General features: G+C 37.9%; 1 protein-coding gene across 18 annotated transcripts in view; it reads right to left on the minus strand.

The window, feature by feature from the left end:
* The window catches only part of BRAF (B-Raf proto-oncogene, serine/threonine kinase), a 207449-nt gene that overhangs the window by 15208 nt on the left and 166335 nt on the right, over nt 1-25906 (minus strand). For 14 of the 18 annotated variants that reach the window (XM_054559891.2, XM_054559890.2, XM_054559889.2 and 11 more), the window contains 4 exons: nt 18238-18284; nt 17325-17443; nt 13426-13557; nt 5002-5136 (listed from right to left, as the gene is read on the minus strand). In XM_054559891.2, the coding sequence (XP_054415866.1) occupies nt 5002-5136; nt 13426-13557; nt 17325-17443; nt 18238-18284 (433 nt within the window). Of the gene's footprint in view, nt 1-5001; nt 5137-11498; nt 11581-13425; nt 13558-17324; nt 17444-18237; nt 18285-22148; nt 22340-25906 lie in introns of those variants that run through there. The other 4 variants (XM_054559896.1, XR_008527273.1, XM_054559898.1 and 1 more) reach the window with 4 other exon arrangements.

Consider the following 25906-nt stretch of genomic DNA (forward strand, 5'->3'; position numbering starts at 1 on the left):
AGAAAGAAGAATGAAAATCTGGGCGGTATAAATCTTTAAGAGTCCCATCACACTTTATAAGAAAGCACCTGAAATCTTACATTGTTTTCAGTATTGTCATAAATGCTTGGGAAAATATTTGTAAAGAATTGGTATTTTTTCTTAAGAAGAAACTACCTCTGTAAATTAAATGGGGAGAGTAATTCTTAGCCAGCTTTTATTTATATTTTAGATCATTTGTTAGTCTTGAAACAGTAAATAATAGAAATTTAAAACCAATTTTATACCTTTTTGTTATAGACCACAAGTCTCTTTTGGGAAGAAGATGGAGTATAAATAAGTAAAGCACTTTATGACTATCTCTAAACAGAACTATCACAGCTACTTGCCCTTTAAAGAAACCTAGCCATGGGAAATGTTTTACATACACCTAATTAAAAGCTAAACCTCATGGACCCAGAGTGCTAGTAGCACATGAGAAGTGACAGGGGACAACCCAAGAGCAAAGATAGGGGAACTCGACAAATAGACCCCAATACATAAAATGCAGAAATTCACAATTTTAAGGTACAAAGAAACAGGTTTTAATCCTTGAAGGCACACAGCACGATAATGCAAGTTCATAATCATGAAACGTGTTTAAAGGGCTTGGCATAATGCCTGGCCTATAATAAGCACTCAATAAAACTTTAGCGGCTATTATTATTACTTTTGTTATTGTCCTGAGATACCAATTTTTTTTTTTTTTTTTTTTTTTGAGATGGAGTCTCGCTCTTGTCAACCAGGCTGGAGTGCAGTGGCATGATCTCAGCTCACTGCAACCTCTGCCTCCTGGGTTCAAGCAATTCTCCTGCCTCAGCCTCCTGAGTAGCTGGGATTACAGGAGCGCACCACCATGCCCAGCTAAATTTCTGTATTTTTAGCAGAGACAGGTTTCACCACGTTGGCCAGGCTGGTCGCAAACTCCTGACCTCAGGTGATCCGCCTGCCTCGGCCTCCCAAAGGGCTGGGATTACAGACATGAGCCACCATGCCTGGCTGAAAATTGTTTTTAAAAGTTAAAATTTTTTTAAAAAGTAATCTTTATGATGATTAGTATAAGACAAAGAAGTAAGCAGTTGCAAAAAATTTTAAATTCCAAGTATAACGTGCAAATAAAAATTAAAATACTATAGAAATGTATAAAGAGTATAAGGCTCTCAAATCCTGCTCTCCAGGGATAACCACTGTTAAGAGTCTATACTTTCTTCTGCACCTTTTTTTTTTTTTGAGATGGAGTCTCACTCTATTGTCCAGGCTGGAGTGCAGTGGCGCGATCTCAGCTCACTGCAACCTCCACCTCCCAGGTTCAAGCGATTCTCCTGCCTCAGCCTCCCGAGTAGCTGGGATCACAGGCACGTGCCACCACATCTGGATAATTTTGTATTTTTAGTAGAGACGGGTGTCACCATGTTGCCCAGGCTGGTCTCGAACTCCTAACCTCAACTGATCCACCCACCTCGGCCTCCCAAAGTGCTGGGATTACAGATGTGAGTCACTGCGCCTGGCCTCTTCAGTACTTTTTTTATGTATAAAAATACATATATGAAAACAGAGCCCACCTGTACAACATTTTTTTTTTGGAGATGGAATTTCACTCTCGTTGCCCAGGCTGGAGTGCAAAGGTGTGATCTCGGCTCACTGCAACCTCCGCCTCCTGGGTTCAAATGATTTTCTTGCCTCAGCCTCCCGAGTAGCTGGGATTACAGGCATGTGCCACCACGCCCGGCTAATTTTGTATTCTTAGTAGAGTCAGGGTTTCTCCATGTTGGTCAGGCTGGTTTCGAACTCCCAACCTCAGGTGATCCGCCTGCCTCAGCCTCCCAAAGTGCTGGGATTACAGGTGTGAGCCACCACGCCCGGCCTCTGTATAACCTTTTGAAGTGGTTATCAGGCTGGGCACTGGGGTTCATGCCTGTAATCCCAGCACTGGGAGGCTGAGGCGAGAGGATTGCTTGAACCCAGGAGTTCAAGACCAGCCAGGGCAATATCGTGAGAATCTATCTCTACAATCACCACCACCACCACCACCACCCCAAGAAATTAGCTGGGTGTGGTGATGGGCACCTGCAGTCTCAGCTACTTAGGAGGCTGAGGTGAGAGGATTGCTTGAGCCCAGGAGTTTGAGGCTGCAGTGGGCTATGATCGTGGGCTATGATCATATTACTGCACTCCAGCCTGGGCAACAGAACAGGCCCAGCCTATAAAAAAAAAAAAAAATGAGGTATCATACTACATTTTGTTTTCTGTCTTGTTTTCTTTTTCTCTCACCAATATCCACGTCATCAACACAAAACTAACTTAATCTTAATGTCTTTTTCTTATTATAGTAAACATTCTTATATATATCTGAATACTTATGAAATAGGTTACATAGCACAGATTTTTAGAAGTATTTTGAATTTATGGATTCTACCAAATTCTTCCAAAATGCTGCCTCCCATCAAACCTTTAAAATTTTACATAGAATGCTCCTCCTCACTTCCTAACATTGTTCCCAGTGCTGGATATTACCAACCTGAGAGGCAAAATTAAAATATATTTCACTGTTGTGTGTCTTTGCATTTTACTGACTGCCATGGAAATATTTACACCTTTTCCTAAGTTCATTCACCATTTGTATTTATTATGTGAATCACCTGTTCATATTCCCTTTGCCCATTTTCTATTGTTTTTTACTTATTGATTTGGAGGAGTCCTTTGTATATTATAAACATTTACTTTTTGTTATATATGCTACAATTATTCTCTTTATCTTTCAATGTTATTTTTCTATATAGAAGTTAAAAAATGTTTAATGTACTCACATCTGCTAATTTTTTTCTTCTGAATTTTGTCTACTAAGAAAGCCTTTCCTACCTCAAAACTATAAAAATGATTTCATATTTTATATTTTTTAAAACATATAGATCTTTAGCCATCTAAAATTTATGTGGCATATAACAGTATGTTGTGAAAAGGTATCCTGTGACAAAAATTTTAAAATAACACTTTAAAGGGATAGCCTCCAATAATCTGGAAAGTTCACATATGCACTTCAGTTTTTGGAACCATGTAATTAATGAAATGTTATATTTAGAAGTATGGAGCTAAGCATTTTGCCCCTTTTAATATAATTTAAAAAGTGGGCCTAAGGATGTACTTTGCATTATTAATGTCAATCAACCATGCTAAGTAAGAAACCCGAGCACCATGACATGAAAAGAAAACATGGGACAGGGTCATGCTGAAGCTGCTCAGCAGCACTGGTCTCTCACCAGGACAGTCTCAACCCAGAGGTTTCCTGACTTAGAGAAACAAATAAAAAAATAAAAAGAAAAAATAAAAACTCTTCCTCAAAGGAACAGTAACTTTGAAACCTGATAAATGAAATGTATATCTACCCACCCAACCACTTAGCTTTCCCTTTCTTCTCTTAGGCAACACCCTGACAGACTTGTTAAAACCATCAATTTTATCTTCTTTCATTCTTTAGAGAAGAATAACATTTTTTAGATTTAAAAATAAAGGATGAGTGAATCTAATTCCTGTAACATTGACTTCTGTCTGAGTTACTCAGCTAGGATTGGGCATTCAAAGGCCTAAGAGTTCATAAATGAACACTCCAGTAATTATGGTAGCAGGGTTACTATGGGAAATAGCACTTCCCACTTGAAACTGTACTGATTCATCAAGGCATATTTATCCAGTGCTATCAGGAGCTCCCTAAGTATCAGAAAACATTGCATTTATATTACAATATCTACTACAGCTAAACTCTGTAAGCTAGTTGAGGTATTTAGATATTTTTGTTTTGTTTTGTTTTGTTTTAGACAGAGTCTCATTCTGTTGCCCTGGCTGGAATGCAGTGGTGTCATCTCAGCTCATTACAATCTCCACCTCCTGGGTTCAAGCGATTCTCATGTCTCAGCCTCCTGAGTGGCTGGGATTACAGGCTCCTGCCACCATGCCCAGCTAATTTTTGTATTTTTAGTAGAGACGGTTTTCACCATGTTGGCCAGGCTGGTCTCAAACTCCTGACCTCAAGTGATCTGCCCGCCTTGGCCTCCCAAAGTGTTGGGATTTGTAAGCCACCACACCTGGACTTAGTTACAGTTCTTTTTGAGACTTATTAACTTAAGGCTTTATCCTTCCAACATGGAAAAAAAAAAAAAAAAGCAGTGAGTTATCAAGAATTAGGTAAAGGCAGGCTGAGCTGACAACTGCCTTACTGCCTTTTCCTTTTTCCGCATCAGGCAGAAATGCCCCTCAAAAAGACCCAGTATTAAAGGAAAGCTTGAATCTGTTTACCACCAAGAAAAAATAAAGCAGTGGTTCACAAAATGTGGTCTGTGGACCACCAGGGGATCCACGAGGTCAAAACTATTTTTGTAATAACAATAAGATATCATTTGCCTTTGTTACTGTCATTATTTTACAAGTGTTAAGTAGAGTTTTTAGGGGTGACATGATGTGAGATATTGCAATGTGAGTGCAAAAGCGGAGAATCCAGCTGTCTTCTTTTTGCAAAGGGATTTGCAAAAAAAGTAAAACAATACAACTCCTCACTAATTTTTTTCTCTTAGATAATAGAACTGTTTTTTTTCTAAATATTATTTAACATATTGGTTTATTATGTTTAATTCATAAATATTTAAAAAAAGTTTTAATTTCTAATAGGGTAATTAAAACTTATATAAACAAAAGCTCTTTGCGGGGGGGGTCTTCGATAATTTTTAAACGTGTAAAAGAGTTCAAAGACTGAGAAGTCTGAGAACTGATGGACAAATGCAAAGTCTTTCTGAATATTTTGTATTAGGACCCGAAATTTCTAGGTGTGCCACTGCTCAACCCTCATGAAGCCATCTTAATGTGTTTTCTTGTCTGGAGTCTGCACATAGAATCCAAACTCATGAAATACACACTGTGTGCCCAAAAAAGTGCTCAGAAATCTGTCTATGAATGTTAGTCTGTTCTTTTGGATAGCATGAAGCTTTTACTTACTTGGGGAAAGAGTGGTCTCTCATCTCTTTTCTTTTTGAGGCACTCTGCCATTAATCTCTTCATGGCTTTTGGACAGTTACTCCGTACCTTACTGAGATCTGGAGATAGGTATCCTCGTCCCACCATAAAAATTATCTGGAGAGAGAAAAAAAGGGAAACAATTCAACCTTGTAGATAAGTTGAAAAATATACTTCACATTCACTGAAAACACAATAAGCTGTACATTTACAACTTACGATGTATGTATTACACCTCAATAAAAAGTTTTAAAAAACCAATGCCACATCATAGATTGTGGGGAACCCACACAAGGAGTGCAAGCTCAAATCTTCATGATCCCTGGACTGTGGCAAAGGTTCTCTAATTGCTCCCCTGCTTTTGGTCTCTCCTTATCCAGTCCATTTTCCCACTCACAGGGTAACCATCTAAAACAGATCTGACAGTGCCTCTTCTTTACTTTAAAAAAAAAAAAAATTTATTCAGCACATCTTGTTATTGGACATTGTATTAAGTTCTTTATATATGTGTAGGGAAAACCAAAAAGGTTAACTTTTTAGCAGTCGTTTTGGCATCTGCATCTTAAGCCTTTTATTGTGGAAACGCTAACGGGCCACTTGGTTATTGGTTTGTATAACGGAGAGAAGGGGAAGCCATTAGGAGCTAAAATCTGTTTAACGAAATAAAAAGGCTTGTCTTCCCTGGATTCAGAGATTTATAATTTTTTCTAATTTCTTGATTTCCTAATATTTTGCCTCTTTTGAGGGCAGGGCAGGCAGGGATAGATGTTAGGAGTCTTGGGACTCAGGGAGGACAGCATGAGAAAAGGGCTTTTGGTCTTAGAGGGAATAGGTGCAACAGGGGGAGAGGAGAGTAGAGGCTGAAGTGGAGAAAGCCCATAAAAGATCCCCGCTACAGGGCAGAGCTGATGAATTTTAGAAACCGCCAAGCTTGATACATTGTGTTATTTCCTGTTTGATGCTGTAATGACCCTTGTTTAACTGCCAGGCATTAGTAAAGCTCTGATTGCAATGTGGCCTCTATATAGTAGAGGTTAAAGGATGAACCTTGGAAAGAGATACTGAAATGAGGGGATTACAGTTTTCTTTCACAATGCCCCCTACTGAAGCTACACCATCATAACATTATCATTTTAATGGAAGACAGCAGTCTTAGAATCTTGGGAGCAACCTGGAATAATACCTTGGAGCAACAGGTGACAAGCAACAGCCAGGAGAAGGTAAAGCACTTCAAACAGGGGTCTTCAAAGTTGAGAGAAAGGATCTGGAGTGCCTATAGTCATATATTATGGACAGCAATTCAGGTATTCTTACTTGGCTATCAATGGAAAAGGTGGCCCTGAAAGGCCAAAAAACTTTGGGACACTGGGATTCTAGATATCATCTAATACTCAAAAAAAATTCTACAAGGTTGGTGTTGACTCCGTTTTACAGATAAGGAATCCAATGCTAAATAAATTAAGTAACTTGCCCGAGATAATATAGTTAAGTAAGTAACAGGATTTGTAGAGAAGACTATCCCAATACAAAGCTACTTTTAACATTTTTATTGCCGCTGTTCCTACTCTGTTTGTAATGCCCTCCCTCACCCTTCTCTAGCTACCTGAAATCCAGATGAATCAAGGCCTAACTGAAAGGTAACCATGCTTATCATACCTTTCTTTACACATCTAGAAGTAACAATGGTCCTCCTTCCCACCACTAGCTGTGATGATCATTTACTGCCTTGTATGGTTATTAATCTTTTTGTGATATGTATCTTATCTAAGTTCTCCAATGAGACTATGGGTGCTCAGGCAGAGAGATTGTGACTCATACATACGTATTTTAAAAAAAGTCTTAAAGAAGCCAGGCGTGGTGGCTTACGCCTGTAATCCCAGCACTTTGGGAGGCTGAGGAGGGTGGATCATGAGGTCTAGGAGTTCAAGACCAGCCTGGCCAAGATGATGAAACCCTGTCTCTACTAAAAATATAAAAATTAGCTGGGTGTGGTGGTGTGTGCCTGTAGTCCCAGCTACGTGGGAGGCTGAGGCAAGGAATTGCTTGAACCCAGGAGGCAGAGGTTGCAGTGAGCTGAGATCATGCCACTGTACTCCAGACTGGGCAACAGAGCGAGACTGTCTCAAAAAAAAAAAAAAAAAAAAAAAATCTTAAAAAATATCTATAACACCAACTACCTCCAGTATTTAACATAACCTTGTGGACACAAGAGGTTTTCAATGTTTAAGTTAACTATTCATTAAGGTGAGTGATAACTTTTTGCTAGTTGATTAGCCATGTCATATGTCTATAGTCTTTAAATTAGGGTCAAGTATCCCTGGGGTTACAGGAAGACTTTGCCAGAGGTGTATAGACATGGTGGTTTTTTTTTTGTTTTTGTTTTTTAATTTGAGACAGTCTTGCTCTGTTGCCCAGGCTGGAGTGCAGTGGTGTGATCTTGGCTCACTGCAACCTCCCCCTCCTGGGTTCAAGAGATTCTACTGCCTCAGCCTCCCAAGTAGCTGGGATTACAGGTGCACGCCACTACGCCTGGCTAATGTTTCTATTTTTTTAGTAGAGATGGGGTTTCACCATGTTGGCCAGGCTGGTCTTGAACTCTGGACCTCAAGTGATCCACCCGCCTCAGCCTCCCAAGTGCTGGGGTTACAGGCGTGAACCACCACGCCCAGCCAACATGGTGGTTTTAAGGGAATTAATTTCTACAACTATCAACTTACTGGTGTCCCCTTTGAAAAAACTGATTTGCCAGAGAACCACTCAAGTGGAAGTGTAACACTTATCCTCCTTTCCCATTTTCCCTGTTATAACTGCCCTTCTACCACTTTACAAAAGGCACACCTTTTACCCATACGTAACCTAACTATAGTATACATTGTCCCAGAGTGTAAAAACCTCTGGGGTAACAAAGAGACATTTCTAAATACTGGTGTCGAACTGGGCTCCAACGAATGGGTAACAAGTCTGTTGGTTTCCAATTCTTTACTTTCAAAAATATTAATTGAAATGTCAGCTGAGCTTTTAAAAGATTTTTAATGACAAGTTACTATGTAAATTTTGGTACATTACAGGAATGAGCTCAAATGATTGAGTGATACATAGTATGTGGTAAAGAATTAACCTTGCCCAAAGAGAGAGCTAGCCTTTGCTCTTGGCTCCTGGGAGGTAATCACTAAGCCCTTGAAATGTCCTGCCTGATCAGAGTGTCTTGTTTATCTGGGGCCCATGGGCCATGCCAGATAGTCTGTGCTAACAATGTGATTTATAGAGGGCTCTGGGTCATGTGGCATCAGCTTGACCTCTGCAGGAGCTGGAAATTAAGGTCAGCCCCGCAGGTGGTTAATCATATGACTGAACCCCAATAAAAACTCTAGACTCCAAGGCTCACGTGAGCTTCCCTGGTTGGCAATAATCCATGTGTGTTGTCACACATTGCTACTGGAAGCTCTGTCCACAACTCCATTGGGAGAGGGTGACAGGAAGCTCCAACAAGAACGCTTCTGAATTCTGTCCTATGAGTCTCTTCCCTTGTTAATTTTAATCTGTATTCTTTCATTGTAATAAACTGTAACTGTGAATGTAACAGTTGTCAGTGAGTCTTGAGCAGCTTTCAGTGAGTTTTCAGTGAGTCCTTTTAACAAACCTGAAGCTGGTCTTTGGGACCACTAAACTCTGCATGTGGTTATAACAAAACTCCTGCCTTTGTCATCTTCTTATAATTTAGATAAAATTTCTCAGTACTTACCTCTTTAAAAATGAAACATGGAAAGAATCAATACCAAGTCTTAGTATCTAGTGTCCTAACAAAAAAGTCGTATTTATCCACAGATACATACATTAATTGAAGGGAAAAGAAAAGACCCATGTCATTCATTAAGATACATATTTCCAATATAATTTTACCTTCTATGTTTCCATATATCAAAACTTATATGCTACTTTCATCAGTTATATATTACTTGCAACAAAAACATAATTCAGAATTAAAAAAATTAATAATCAGAGCTTGAAGTCACAATTTTGTAAAATTCTAAATTTAAATTTATATACATTATTTTTATTGCAGAGATGTAACTTAGATAATCAATAAAAGGCTTTAAAACATACAAATATGTTACATTAGGATGAAGTTCTGTGAGAGAAACAATACAAATAGTTTGAAGAGAAAAAAGGAACCATGTAAAACTTCCAGAAATTAATGAAGAGCTTCGGTATTTTTTAATAGGCATAAAATCAGTATGGGTTTTAGATTTTGATGCATATATTTCAAAAAGAGGGATATATATGTATCTAATATAGTGGTCTTATTTTAAAATGTTAATAGAATATACTGGAAATTACATTCTTTGCAATTATTTAAACTTAAGATAAAAACTTTCAGATGTCAACCTAAAAAATATATAAGGAGATACATAGTTTTTCAAGAGTCTTTCAGGACGAATGTGAGAAAAAAAAATCAAAGACAACTCTCATATTTTTATACATCCCACAGAATTCAGGTAGTGCAGAGTACAAAGCAGGAAACTTTCAGTATCTGCTGGGGTGGGGTGCAGAGGCTGACTGATGAAGAAACAGAAAGAAGAAAAAACAGAAAGTTTTTCCTGGATGTTATTCATGGACAGAAGATTCATGTGGCACATACACAACGAAACCAATACCTCAGCTTCAAATTCTGGGACTGATTCTTCATACTTTCAAGACACACTCAGTACTCCTGGTGTCTCGACCCTGTCATTCACTCCATGATGTTACTGGAGCTCATGTCTGCTCATTTTCAGTATCACCCCCAGCACGGCCTCAACAGAACTGCACATGCCATTGAGAGCAGAGCCTGTGTTTTGTTTTATTCATTTTGAATCCTTCTATATTCCATAGTGCTTTGCATATAGTTGGTATTGAAAACATTTTTTATTAAAATAATTTGCCTACTGGTAAGAGACTAGTACTCACTTCCTGTTTCTTCAGATCTTGTGCTTAGAACCTAGCAACCATGTTGTGAGAAAGACCAATGAAGAGGTCCTCGAAGACCTGCGAAGAGGTCCACAAGGAAAGGCTCATGTGGAGAATAACTGAGCTTCTAGCTTCTAGCTAGCACCAACTTGCCAGGTACATGAATGAGCCACTTCTGAGTAGATCCTTTTAACACCCAGTAAATCTACACTAGTCAATACCGTGTGAAACAGGTAAGAACCTTCCGCACTGAGAAAAGCCCAACCTACAGATTCATATTTTAAGCTACTACATTCTGGGTGGTTTGTTATGCAGCAATTATAACTGGAATAATACGCTTGAAATAACGGATATATGCTATCTATTCTTCAAAGAAGACACGGCACTTCTACTCCAAGGAAAGAAAGCCATAAAGGTATAGTCAATATACTTAGCTTAAGTGAGCACATTATTAATCCCAATTTACAAGAGAAAATGCACTGAAGGAGGGAAGAACAGGGTGATTAGAGAGAAAAATGTTAGAATGATTGAGTGGGGGGATGACAAAGTGATTTCCCAGACTTTTAGTGCTAGGGTGAATAAAGGTAAAAAGGCACACTACTTTGCAAAGAGCTAAGAGAACTATTTTAGAAAAGAATCTGATTTTTGAAGCTGGAAGAAATTCTTTAGCCGAATTCTCTTATTTTGGGGGTAACTGAAAAAAGAAAAAAGGCCAGGTGCAGTGGCTCACGCCTGTAATCCCAGCACTTTGGCAGGCCAAGGTGGGCAGATCATCAGGTCAGGAGTTTGAGCCCAGCCTGACCAACATGGTGAAACCCCTGTCTCTACCAAAAATATAAAAAAATTAGCTGGGCGTAGCGCTGCACGCCTGTAATCCCAGCTACTCGGGAGGCTGAGGCAGAAGAATTGCTAACATGAGAGGCAGAGGTTGCAGTGAGCTGAGATCAGGCCACTGCATTCCAGCCTGGGCGACACAGCGAGACTCCGTCTTGGAAAAAAAAAAAAAAAGAAAGAAAAAAGAAAAAAACAGATACCCAAAGAGGTAGGTAGACCTGGTCTACCTACCTGAGTCCAAGGCCTGCCATTACATCACACTGCTTTACCAGCTGTGCTCTGAATTTACAGGCAAAATCTGCCACCTCAGACTATGGGCATGAGAGTCTAGGGCAATGGTATTCACATTGGATAGTAAAGAATATTCCTGGATTCTTAAACAGAGGTCTAATCTGAGAGCCATGGAGATCCAAGTATTATAGATAGCAAAAGAAAAATCAAAGGATGAATGGAGCAATACCTGGGGCAACTTCACTGAGGATGGCCAGAGTTAACCCTCCAAAATGTGGAGTTTCATAGAAAGTACTATTTGACGAAAGTAGACTAGAGGGTAATGAAGCAGAATGGGGGTAGTTGTAAGAGGACATCATTCTTTTACCTCCTTCTTCTCCATTAAATACTTAACTTGGTTTCAGACTAGCAAATTCCAGAAGGTTCTAACTATACTATTAGAAAGAATTAACTAGTAAAGGCCTTACCCTTCTGTTGGTCACACATTCCTCTCATGGAGAGTAAGCCCTTGCCACATCATTTATTATACTCCCATGGAGGACAAAGCACCTAAAATGCCAAGAAGTGGATGAGAGAAGAACTCTGGGATGCTTTTATCTGTATTTTGGAGATAATACTTGTTTCTATATTATAATTTTATTATTGTATTAAGATAAACGTATTCACTGACAAATGAATTTCATCCAGATCTTAGGTTCATAAATTTTTATTAATTTGTAGTCTATACGATAAATCAACTGAAACTAAATTAAAAATCCATAATTCCTCCAGAAAAATATTATGTACAGGAAAAGTGAACATGGTACAGGATGCTATGCTGTATGATTGAATAAATAAGACTGTAAAAGACAGAGGACATGAAGCTTGTAAATTAGAGACCATTTTGCTACCCCGACTGCCATTGTCAAATCAATCATTTCAGTGATCTAGATCTATCACAAGTACAGTAAATGCAATGTTTCAATTATGTTCTTTAGCTGAAATTTCAGTCCATTCTGAATCTAAGTTTCATGCAGGCTTAAAACATCAGATCCAAAGTCATGTTGTTTCACACTCTAAGCTAAGACTCAACATTCTAAAGCTATGAAGTAGTTAGAAAGGCCAACACCAACTAAGATTTAGTTTTATAATGAACTGGGTAGAAATGTAGCCATTTTTAAAAACCATCAAACACAGTCAAGACCACTGTTGTGTAAGGGGCATATGGTGATTCAATAAGTACATACACAAAGTACATGGTAACTTAAGAGATTATTTCTCCGGTATCACAATAGGTGAAGTGAGAAAGCTACTCAGAGCTAGCACCAAAAAGATAGAGTTGAGCTCTTCACAAAACAGACAAATCACTTAAATGAAGCAGTAACATTTATATACAAAAACTACCATTTCATTAGGTTGGGAAGTTATGATGAAATACCTAAAAAGCTTGCACTCTTTTTAAAAAAAATTCTTTAGATTGGTGATGCTCAACTTTGGTCTGTATTGGAATCACCTGGGAAACAGAAAAAAATGCAGGTGATTGGACCCTCCCCATTTAATTAGAATCTGCTCCAGTATCTCCATTTTTAAGCAAAATTTCCAGGTGATTCTGAGGCAAATCACAGCATAAAGTCGAAATATTCTTTAATCAGAGTTTATGTGGTCAACTAGTGTTTTCTAATATATTAACAGTGTAACTGTTGTGATCTCTCTACACACACGATCACAAACCTTTTAAAATGTAGTTATCCAAGGTAATTTTAGTAAAGATAATTCACTTTTCTTGGCCAATTTTAAAAGTCTAAGCGAGCTTACTGAGGCAGAGATAGAAAAGGCTAAGAGCTCCATGAGGCTATGTTAGTACCTTTTGGAAGTTAAGGGACAGGGAACAGGAGCTTAGGAACGAAAAGAAGTAAAAAATTACCCTCCTACTAGAATTCTCATTACAGAAAAATCAAAGCATGATTTCTTCCATTTACCTAGTTTCAAAAATTAAAGATTTCAAGAAACCTTAGTAATTTTAAAAGAATTTAATATAAAGATCTCATAGCTGAGTACCTGTTCTGACAGCACAATCTGTGATACAGTGAAAAGTATAATGCCCAGATGCTATAGTAGCAGAGCTCATTCTTCTAATTGTGCTATGGTCAAGAAATATCCATTGTTGTATCTGTAGTTTCTAGTCAGAAAATCAGGAATTTTATTCCATTGTAACATTCATGACTGATATTCTGAGGAAAGGACTTACGTGTTGCTATTACTGCCAAAAGTATACAAACGATTTCTAAAACTGGTAACAAAAAATCAAGAAATCTATCCTTCACGCTTACCCAGGAGTTAACACTTATTTTCTACAACTAACTGGAGCCTTGTATACAGACGGTAAATAAACACCAAGAGGTGGTAAATATTTACCTGGTCCCTGTTGTTGATGTTTGAATAAGGTAACTGTCCAGTCATCAATTCATACAGAACAATCCCAAATGCATATACATCTGACTGAAAGCTGTATGGATTTTTATCTTGCATTCTGATGACTTCTGGTGCCTGTTAGAACATACAAAGAAAAATATTCTTCACTTCAATTGAATAAAGACTGAAAAACAATCTATTATAATTCCTAGAGCAATGCTTTTATCATTAAAACACCTGTCTAATATGTAATCAATTCTCTTAATAGTCAAAGAAATAAAACTGATTAAGCTGAAGAAAAAAACCTCTATAAACTCAGAAAGAGACAGTATTAGCAGAGATTTTGTATTGTATTACTAAGATTTTATAATTTAGTAATTATTTAGGCAATCTTTCTGCACAAAATACCATCATTGCCATCTGAATTCTTCCCATGACTTACCCTACTAGAATCAGTTCCCACTTCCTATTCCTGATTCAGCAAAGAAATACTAGACTTGTGGTTATAAGATGCTTAGGAGCAGCACAACTACTATAGTAACTGTCTTACAATTTAAGTTTTCCCATTGGTACGAACAACTTTTCTCATCTGAGGACACCTTAGAAAATAATGGTAGAATTTCAGGACTGATAAACTCAAATCCCCTTTCAAACTATGGAATAAGCATATGGTATAAACATGCCATGGATGCTTTATTAACAAAAGCAAGACAGCAGGTAGATTTAGTAAAAGATGGTATAAAGAATCTTTTGGCTTCTGCTTCTTGGGCCATGAAACAATCATATTTGCTACATTTTTATACATTTCAGTCATTGTATTGCACAATTAGGTTTCTTATTTACATGAAATACAATAAACAGTTGGTTAAATATTAGCTTAAAAGAATTATTCTTTCACCTTGCGTCTTCTGTATTGTTTCATTTGGAAGGAATCGAAATGGCAGTATATTAATGAAAAGTTTGTGACAATGTCAATTTGACAGCAAAAGTGGTACTAACTCTGCAAAAATGACTGAAAGACCTGGGACAAGATTCCTGGTTATTGCTCTAGGTAAGGCAGGCATCTCACAAGGAGAGGCAATAATGGCACTCAGCAACAGCTGCAAATGAGAATGACCCGTGGAGCCTTAAATCCCTCAACGTCCAGACTACACACCAGTCCAATCACAGAACATAACAGAGTCTGGGGGTGGGACCCAAACATTAATTAGTCTTTAAAGCTCCCCAGATGATTCCAATGTCCAACCAAAGTTGAGAACCACTGATGGAAGATCTGTGGGATGTCCTGAAGAGCGCGAGAGGATGGAAGTGAAGGAGAAGGTTGTATCTACTTCGTTTTGTCATACATTTTGTTCATAGTTGCTTTTAGTAATACAGTACAAAATAAACCACATATAACTGTGATGTAATAAGCAAGCCAGAATACTGAGAGGCTGGTATGGCAAAGGTATAATGTTCAAAGCCTGAACCAATTTTTGTGAGAGATGGAGTAGAAATCAGATGACCTTTTTTTTTTTAATTTAGTTTTATCTCACACTGTTGTTGGTAGACAGTTTGATGAAAAGTTGCATGTCACCTATTTTAAGAAATGCAAGACGAATCTTCAATTTAGTGATTTAATTTGTAAAAACTCTCACAAAGGTTTCTTTCTCTCCTAAGATATAAATAAAACAAAGTTGAGAAGAACGTTGTATATAATTCAGAGGACCACATAGCCTTAGTTATGACCAAACTCTTCTCTCCTATGATACGGATGTTCCATATTTGTTTCTGAGGGCAGTATCAACCCAGGATTGGTTTAACAATGAAGGGTACTGTTGGCTATTATTCTCTCATCTTAAAACTCAGCATGGAAGAATAAAGGAGAAACCCATTTACACAGGTATCAACAAAAAATTAATTGTAAGAAAATATAAAACTTTATGTATAATAATCTACAAACTGTATAAACTAAGGTTTTCGAAAAAGTAAGGACAAAACTGGAGACTTGATTGAGCCTAACTCTCCCACATAGTTAAAAATTAACATACTTTAAAAGCACGTGACAATTGTTTATAATTTTAGGTTTTGCAATTTCAGCACTTAAAATCTGTTTTCCCTCATCTTTTTAGGATACACTGCCATCTTTTTCACAAGGTGTGTATGCCTTAATAAAGGTGCCTGACATCAGATTATAGTTATTAATTTTTCTATCACTTATAATTATTAATTAAAACAGTTAAACAAACGTTAAATAATGAAAAAAAATCTAGCTAACTCCAGTCACTGAATCTCACAAAAAAGGGGCATTGGAAATCTACTAGTCCAGCTCAACATTTCAGATGAAGACTTAGAGGAGGTTAAGAAACTTGCAGGTTAATGGCCAAATAGGGTACTAGAATACAGATCTTCTAAGTCCAATGTCCCCTCTTCCACCTTGCCACCTGCCCTAATTCCACTTACTGTCATAAGAAATCATAGCTCAATTTAACTCTAGGTTTATTTTGACAAACTTGGGAGTCCTACCTTGGACTTCCCTTTCTGGAGACTGCTACATAAAGTTTGTGGCTTTGAAAGCCCTTACAACTTTTCTGTTTCCAGCAGGGTGCCCGAAAGTCTTAGTGCAGATTAAGTTATTTAAAGCTTAGAATTGTACTAAGACTTTTGGGAAAGGCTGTATTCAGCTTAGAGCTGTGGTTTTCAAACTTTTTGGTCTCAGGACTCTTTTTCACTCTTAAAAATTATTAAGGACGCTAAATAACTTTTGTTTATGTAGATTATATCTGTGGATGTTTACCATTAAAATTTAATGGAGAAATTAAACTAGTAATTCATTTAACTACTAAAATAGTAACAAGTAGATGTTAACACAGATCATTCATTTTTAATGAAAAATAACTATTATCAAAAAAAAAGTTTAGTAAGAAGAATAGTACTACAATTATCCTCCTTTTATGGTTTAGAGATGGGGTCTCACTATGTTGAGCAGGCCAGTCAACTCCTGGGATCAAGTGATCCTCCTGCCCTAGCCTCCCAAGTAGCTGGAACTATGGACTCCAGCCACCAGGCATGGCCTGTGATTCTCTTCAATGTCTGGCTTAACAGCAGCCAGCTGGATTCTCGTATTTGCTTTTGCACTCAGTCTGTCGCAATGTGTTGTTATGGTTGAAGGATATAAAGAAAATCTTGTCTCACAAAGGGAAGATCTTAGGGACCCTCTAAAACGGTGTGAGGGACCCTTTTAAGAATGCTGTTTTAGGGAATGATTCATATGACTGAGCTTTCCACAGCTTGCTGCAACACACAGTTTTAGTTCCCTTCTTTTAGAACTTCTCTTTCTTCTTTTCCACAAAGCAAAAAATAAGAAGAAAGAAAGAGAAAGAAAGAGCTATGGAAGACAGCACAAGGCTGTTAATCTACCTCTCATTTTTTTTGTCTTTCCTCTTCCAACTGCCCCATAATTATAAGATTCTTTCTAGTCTAAAGGAAGTAACTTTCCAATTTAGGCTTAAATAAGATTGCGAAACAGCTTCTCTGTTAAAAGGAGTAGTTCTCTTAGCAAAACCATAATAATGGCTGTGGATCACACCTGCCTTAAATTGCATACCTGTTTTTTTTTCAACAGGGTACACAGAACATTTTGAACACAAAATACTTTAAACAATTTAGAATAAAATATGAAACACTGTTTATAAGACATATATTTTTGTTTGAAATACACTGAAACTGGTTTCAAAATATTCTTTTTAAGGGTAAAGAAAAAAGTTAAAAAATCTATTTACATAAAAAAGAAGAACATTGATTTTTGTGAATACTGAGAACTATGAAAATACTATAGTTGAGACCTTCAATGACTTTCTAGTAACTCAGCAGCATCTCAGGGCCAAAAATTTAATCAGTGGAAAAATAGCCTCAATTCTTACCATCCACAAAATGGATCCAGACAACTGTTCAAACTGATGGGACCCACTCCATCGAGATTTCACTGTAGCTAGACCAAAATCACCTATTTTTACTGTGAGGTCTTCATGAAGAAATATATCTGAGGTGTAGTAAGTAAAGGAAAACAGTAGATCTCATTTTCCTATCACAGTAAGCATTATGAAGATTTTAGGTAAGAGATCTAATTTCTATAATTCTGTAATATAATATTCTTTAAAACATAGTACTTCATCTTTCCTCTTAAAGTCAATAAGTATGTCTAAAACAATTATTAGTTCTATTTAGCCTATATAACCTGCTTTTAAGATTTTTGGGGCTTGAAATGTGTTAGGATGAGGTGAGATGCTTTCCTAAGTTTATATGAGAACCTAAAACTTTCCCATTAGATTTTAGCAATGTAGGCCCAGATATTCTCTTGGCACTCCTGGACAAGCAGTAAAGGCTCTTCATTGGAATGAAGATGCTGCAGACAGTATCTTAGTCTGCACTTAGGGAAGAAGAAATATTATGTTTTTCTCACCTCATTGTTATATAATTTAGAGTCTTCAGTTAAATCTCAACTACCACTGAGCAAGGTCAGAGGTCTGAAAGGGACTAATAGATAGCTACAAAACTATCAGTTTTATAGTGATGATAAAATGTAAGCAAGCAATCAAAAACTCCTACTATTGTAAAGACTTCTGATAGATTTTCTCGTAATGTTCAGTCGTCGAGAAACCAAAAGCAGGCTGTGGTATCCTGCTCTCCTATACATGCATGCACAATCCTTTATTAATTCTCTTTACAGTATATCGAACTTAGCATGAAAACTGTTTTTACATAATGTGAAGACAAAATGCAGAAGAAAAAGTCAGGATGTTTTCAAACTTCGCAGACAAATTTCAGGAAGGATACTATTACTCTTGAGGTCTCTGTGGATGATTGACTTGGCGTGTAAGTAACTGAAAAACAAAACATCATTTTAACCTGAGTAGGGCTAAAGGACTCTGGCCTCAAAATCTACAGAACATACTTAGGGGTGTAAAGACTTATTTAGAATCATGATACAATTGAAAATTGTACATAGTGATAAACCCTTCACAGAATATTAAAATAGACTGTAAATGAATTTAAGATTATAGGAACATATCACTATAATGGTACAGTCAAAATCTTGTTTTCTATTAAAAGACTTTGCTTTATCTTTTACTAGTTACCAATACAAACCTTTCACTCCAGTCAAGCCTATTTATCCATGTCCCTTAAATATACCTTGATATTTAATCCCACCACTGTGTTCAATGCTCCCCTCCTATACCCAACCCTACAAGTTAGCTTTTGTTCTATTTTCCACCTATTCATATCCATCCTTTAAAACTGAATACAAATTCTAACTCCTGAGTGAAGCTTTCCCATGACTAACCGAACTGAAAGTGATCTTTCACTGCTCAACTTATGTAGTAATTATCATAATAATGGCTTGATTCATGTGTTTTTTCAATGTGCCTATGTTCACTTCTATTTGGAATGCAAACTACTAGAACTAGAACATGCAGTTTGGTAATTAAAACTATTTTTAAAGGTAGTTGTCATATACTCTTAAAATATCTTCTTAAAACTAGTGAGGAGAAAACTTTCTCTAAAATGGCCATAGTGGGTCTATTTTAAAGTCAATGATAACTTTAAAATCATCTATGTTAGCCCTAAAAACTGCTTTAGCTACATTCATTGAAGTAAAAGGCAGCAGCGTTGTTGTTGTTGCTTTTGGGGAGACAAAGTCTTGCTCTATCACCCAGGCTGGAGTGTGGTGGCACGACCTTGGCTCACTGCAACCTCCCCCTCCTGGGCTCAAGCGATCCTCCTGTCTCAGAAGGGCTGTGTCTTGTTTATTTCTTTATATACCCAGTGCCTAGAACAGTGCCTGGTATGTGTGGTAAGTATTCAATACATGTCTACTGAATCAACTACAATAAGATGCATATAATGTGCTAGTCAAGGTTATTTTTCTTAATTGAATACTGGAGAGAATAGCTATATGACACTTCTGAAATCTGACAATGATCATTAGACAGTTTTACCTTAAAATGAGAATTTAAAATCCAAATGGTATAATCAAAATCATGCAATGAACACTGTTAAAAATGGAAGATTTGCAAATAACCAAGATTATTCATGCTTTCTCATCTTCATTTAAACGTCCTCATTCTTCCCAATATCAAAATTTAAAAAGTATTTTCTAGATAAAATTTTCATTTCAAATTACTATTTATCTAAAGTAATCCCTTCTCCAATTACTATTTCATATCACAGTTTATGTTCTTCATAGCATTTACTACAATTGAAAATTATCTTGTCATGACTTTAGGCTCAGTGTTCTACATCACATTGTCACTCTTTCATTGAAAGAAAATATGATTTCGGTTATAGGTCTCACTGCTTACAAAGTTCTGCAGTGACACACAAAGTTAAAAACTGGTGGAAATAAATGGGCCCTAATCAAAGCTTTAAGATGGTGAGATCTTGTCTCCATTAGAAAGAAAGGGGTATAAATGATGATGGTGTTGGTTGGTGCAGCTAGGTCCTGCACTCAGAGAGACCTGGGATCTAGTATACAGCAAAGGTGTTGGTCTTTGAAAGGAGGTTCTTTTTCCTGCAAGACTTAAAAACAAAAACAAATGGGCTTCAACCATATCAAAATACAGAGGCATGCTGAAGTTAAAAGAGGGGAAGATAAAGGTGTTCTCCATGGGATGGTGTTAATCCTTTCGACAAATTTGATGCAAATGAATATATCAAGAATAGAGTAGACAGAAATGTAACTGGGGAGAGTGAGGAGAGAAATTTTCTGACCAGGAAAGCACTAGATAATTAACAAGATATAAATGTAACTGGGGAACTAGTGATATAACCAGCATAGAAGTTATATAGCATAAATTTGTTATAGGCCGAGTTGCATAAAAGTACAACCTGAAACAACATTTTATACCTGTGTAATCCTTTATAACTTACAAACTGCTTTCTTAATTTTTATCTCATTGAATAATTCTCTTTCTGTAATCCTTCTGTAACAAAAGCAGCAAAGAGTAGAAGTCCAGGTCTATAGAATGAAAGGCTGGAAGGAAAAGGGAGTCTAATACCCCAGCTAGAGAAATGGGATGAGACACAACCCAATCCCTACATAAGATAATGTTTCACAGTAATCACTACCCTAAATAATTCTACATAGGTGGACACTAAAATGTAATTTCCTAAGCACCACCCAGTTACAATGGAAAATGCAAACAAAAACCCAAACAAAAATAACAGAAAACAAAAACTCACACAACTGTTTGGGAGTAGGGAAGGGAACAAGAATATATCAACTTTACTTTGCCATATATGACACAGAAGTCAATCCATTAATTAGGATAATTAGATTGGACCTCCCTCTTTCCTTGGTAAGATGTTAAGGAGAGCATTACAGGTTTACAAAAGTACTAGGAAAGAACAAATATGCTATCAACCAAAGGAACAACACATTCTCCTGATAGGTTTCTCTTAACAGCCTCATTCCTTGAAGAAAAAGTGTCCACCTATAGAACCCATTTAATCGTAGAGCTACAAAATCATCTGGTAAAATTTCTTCTCACACTACTTCAAGCTCTTATCCAAGATTCAGCTTTTCCACATTCTTACAGAGCATAATGTGGTGCCCCAAATTAAAAGCAATACTTCAGACTGGATCTAACCAACACAAACTATGGGGAGATCCTCATCTTCATCTCCCTCATGGTGGGCATACAACATTAAATCAGACATTATTGTGATTGTTATGGCAGCCAAAGTCATGCTACTGAGTCCAATTAAAATTACATTCAATTATATGCTTCCTGCTGATGGGTCAAAATTTATGACAATAGAATTTTTAAAAAAGGGCACAAAAAGGATTATATTCAATTACAATCCTAGAATAATTATTCTTGAATTGCTCCTATAAAACATTTTCCCCATCTTATACTTGTATATTTCTCTTTTTTGGACTTGACTAGGATTTTTTTTTTGAGACAGTCTCGCTCTGTCACCAGCCTGGAGTGCGACGGCGCGATCTCGGCTCACTGCAACCTCCACCTCCCGGGTTCAAGTGATTCTCCTGCCTCAGCCTCCTGAGTAGCTGGGACTACAGGCGCACGCCACCATGCCCAGTTAATTTTTGTATTTTTAGTAGAGATGGGGTTTCACCATGTTGGCTAGGATGGGCTCAATCTCTTGACCTCGTGATCTGCCTGCCTCAGCCTGCCAAAGTGCTGGGATTACAGGCGTGAGCCACCACGCCCGGCCTTAGGATTTTAAATTTTGTAGACATGGTCTATAATTTCAGATTACAACTTTAGCTTTCACTAAAAAAGTCAGTTTTTTCTTGCCTGCTTCATTTTTCTTTAATAAAACATAGGTTATTTTTATTTTCTTGTTTTAAGAGTCTTACGTGAGAGCTGAAAAAAGGAGATTTTTAAAGATTGGCATGCTAATAATTCCTCACATAAGTTACTTCTAAATATGTAATTATATTCAAGAGAGGACTGAGGATAGGAATCTCATTCTAGTTTGCTGTCTTCAGGTATGATCATTCATCCATTATGAACCCAGTTAAGTCCTGTCATTCATGTTACATCACTTGATCCTATCCTTAAGAAAACCACGAGAGATTATCATTAAAATGCCTACTGGTAATATTGCTACGCCATTTGGCTAATTTATCAGCTTAGCTTATTTGTAAAAGCCATTAGTATCTCTCACTTAAGTCTGCTATTTTCAAGTATTTTAAACTATTGGTAAAACACAGAACTGACCTACTTAGACATTTGCATGTCAGCCCTCTTTCACCTAATACTGCACAATTTTACAAAGGTTCATCAGACTTTAGGCAGCAAGATGAGTCTCTCCTTGGGTGACCACCTGGACTGGTAGGTGTGATAGTGGTGACAGTGTCAAATTACAGTCTTCCTTATACTTTGATGCCCTCTGCTCCCTTATTACAACCCTGGAAAGTAAGATTAACGAGAATGGCATTCTGTTACTTCTCTGTAGTCAGTAATCATTTATCACTTTAAAAATAATTAAAATCTCCAATAGGTAAAGTTCACATATTTTAAAGTTATGCTCCATAGTGGCCTAAATTCTATTTTTACCCTGATTTTTTAGTTTCCTTCACTTTTTTTTTGGAGATAGGGTGTTGCTCTCTTGCCCAGGCTGGAGTACAGTGGCATGATCACAGCTCACTGCAGCCTCAACCTCCTGGGCTCAAGAGATCCACCCAACTCAGCATCTTGTGTAGCTGGGACTACAGGTGAGTGCCACCATGCCTGGATAATTAAAAAACTGCTTTGTATAGATGGGTCTCACTATGTTGCCCAGGTTGGTCTTGAACTCCTGGGCTCAAGCCATCCTCCCACCTCGGTCTCCCAAAGTGCTGGAATTATAGGTGTAAGCCATCAGGTATTTTTCACTTTTAAAAACTGAAATTTACTGAGGTACAGTTTACATACAAGATGCACCCATTTTACATGGACAGTTTTAAAAGTTTCAACACACACATACACTTGTGTAATGACCAGTCACAATCAATATAAAGAATATCCGTCACCCCAGAAAGTTTCTTCATACATTTTTGTAATTAATAACACCCCCTTAGGCTTGGGAAACCACTGATAATGACTTCTGTCACTACAGATTAATTTTGCCTTTTCTCAAATTTCATATAAACAGAATCACCTGGCTTCTTCTGCTCAGCAAAACAATTCTGAGATTCACGCACTGGCTGCATGCAGTGTTACAGGGTATGGGTATATCATAACTTATCTATTTACTTATTGGACACTGTGTTGTTCCTAGTTTGTGGCAAATATGAAGAAGATGCTGTATTCATATACAAGTCTTTGTTGTTGACTGATGGTTTCATTTATTTTGGGTAATTAGGTAGCATTAGAACTGCACAAATGGTAAATTTAACTGTAAAAGAAACTGCCAACCTGATCCCTAAAATGGCTGTATCATTTAAAATCTTTACCAGCAATGTATGAGAGTTCCAGTTGTTCTTTATCCTTGATAATACTTTGTATTGCTGGTTCTGATTACAGGTTATTTATTTATTTAAGACGGAGTTTTGCCCTTGTCGCCCAGGCTAGAGTGCAATGGCACGATCTTGGCTCACTGCAACCTCTGCCTCCTGGTTTCAAGTGATTCTCCTGCCTCAGCCTCCCAAGTAGCTAGGATTACAGGCAAGTACCACCACATCCAGCTAATTTTGTATTTTTAGTAGAGATGGGGTTTCACCATTTTGGTCAAGCTGGTCTTGAACTCCCGACCTCAAGTGATCCATCTGCCTTGGCCTCCCAAACTGCTGGGATTAGAGGCGTGAGCCACTGCACCCGGCCCTCATTACAGGTATTTTAAATGACTTGTCCAACCACGAAACACCAAAGTAGAGGAGGAATCAGCTGAGGAGTAGAGAGTGAGTAGAAGGGTAATCAGGAGAATATGCTTGAAAGCAGTGTTTCTCACACTTTAATATGGACACGAATCATTTGGGGATCACAAATCATCGTGAATCAAAGATGCAGTCTTTGATTCAGGTCTGGGGTGGTATCTAAAACTTAGCATTTCTAAAAGGCTCCCAGGTGGTACAGATGCTACTCAGACCACATTCTGAGCTGCAAGAAACTAAGGACACAATTAAACAAGGGATTAAGAACCTGTTTCATGAAGAAGTGTGGGATCAACTGTATCAGATGTTTCTGACAGGTCAAATAAACTGTGGACTGAGAATTTTACTGCTGGATCTAGCAACATGGAGGCCACCAGTAACTATCGTATTAAGATGCTGTTTCCTGGCTAGGCACAGTGGATCATGCCTGTAATCCCAGAACTTTGGGATGCCGAGATGGGCAGACCACTTGAGGTCAGGAGTTCCACACCAGCCTGGCCAACATAGTGAAACCCTGTCTCTACTAAACATACAAAAACTAGCTGGGTGTGGTGGTGTGCACCTGTAATCCCAGCTACTTGGGAGACTAAGGCAGGAGAATCACTTGAACCCTGGAGACAGAGGTTGTAGTGAGCCGAGATCACGCCATTGTACTCCAGCCTGAGGGACACAGTGAGACTCTGCCTTGAGAGAAAAAAAAAAAAAAAGATGTTTCTTGGAGCAGCAGGGGCAAAAGCCTGGTTTGAGTGGGGTCCAAGATAAAAAGGAAGGAGAGCAATTAGACAGTGAATACCAACAAGTCTTTTGAGAAGTTTTACTGTTGAAGGAAGAAGAGGAATGAGGTAATAACTGAAGAGGGAAGCAGGATTAAGGGAGGGACCCCACAAGTTTTTTTTAATGAAAATAATAAACATACAGAAAAATGGAAAGAATATCCACACACCTTCCACGTAGATTCCACAAACGTCAACATTCTGTCAAATGTGCATAAGAAAGATGTTTTATTATTATTGTTACTTTTTTATTTTTTTTTTAAAACAGGGTTTCACTCTGTTGCCCAGGCTGGAGTGCAGTGGTGCAATCTCCGCTCATTGCAACCTCAGCCTCCCAAGTAGCTGGGACCACAGACATACATCACCACATCTGGATAATTTTTGTATTTTTTGTAGAGACAGGGTTTTGCCATGTTGCCTAGGGTGGTCTCAAACTCCTAGGCTCAAGTGATCCACCAGCCTCAGCCTCCTAAAGTGCTTGGATTACAAGCGTGAGCCACCACACCTGGCCTATTTTTAAATTTTACTTTAGTTTTTTGAGACAAGGACTCACTCTGTTACCCAAGCTGGTCTCCAACTCCTGAGCTCAAGTGATCTTCCCACCTCAGCTTCTCAAAGGGCTGGGATTACAGGCGTGAACCACTGCACTCAGTGAAAGATGTTTTATTTATTTACTTATTTTTGAGACAGAGTCTTGCTCTGTCACCCAGGCTGGAATGCAGTGGCGCGATCTTGACTCTCTGCAGCCTCATCTTCCCAAGCTCTAGAGATCCTCTTGTCTCAGCTTCCCAAGTAGCTGGGACCACAGGCACAGACCACCACGCCTGACTAATTTTTGTATTTTTTGGTAGAGATGGGTTCCACTATATTGCTCAGGCTGATCTTGAACTCCTGTGCTCAAGCAATCCACCCGCCTCAGCTTCCCAAAGTGTTGGGATTACAGGCATGAACCACCGCGCCCAGCCAAAAGATGTTTTAAAATAAGAGAAAATTCAGTAGGAAAGGAAAAACTGATGATAAACAAGATGGGAGATTTACTCAAAAGATGTTTCTGGGTAGGGGTAAGGGGATGGAATCTAGTGTACAAATGGAGGGATTGGCTTTTACTAGTGATAAGGCAGAAGAACCTGGTATGAATGCAGGCAGGTGGGTAGATGTCATAATGGTTACTTCCAACTTTCTTAAAAGAGATGGCAAGCAATGTCATCGCTGATTTCTTGGAGAAGAGGTTTTAGAGGCTTAAGGATATGAGGTTTTGAGGAGGTATGACAGTGTCTAAAAGAGGACAGTGAATGAACTAGGAAACTGAAAGTATAACTGCCCTATAACATTAAGGGTCTACTTGAAGTTT

The sequence above is a fragment of the Pongo abelii genome, chromosome 6 (assembly GCF_028885655.2).
Source record: "Pongo abelii isolate AG06213 chromosome 6, NHGRI_mPonAbe1-v2.0_pri, whole genome shotgun sequence".
Classification (NCBI taxonomy): Eukaryota; Metazoa; Chordata; class Mammalia; order Primates; family Hominidae; genus Pongo; species Pongo abelii.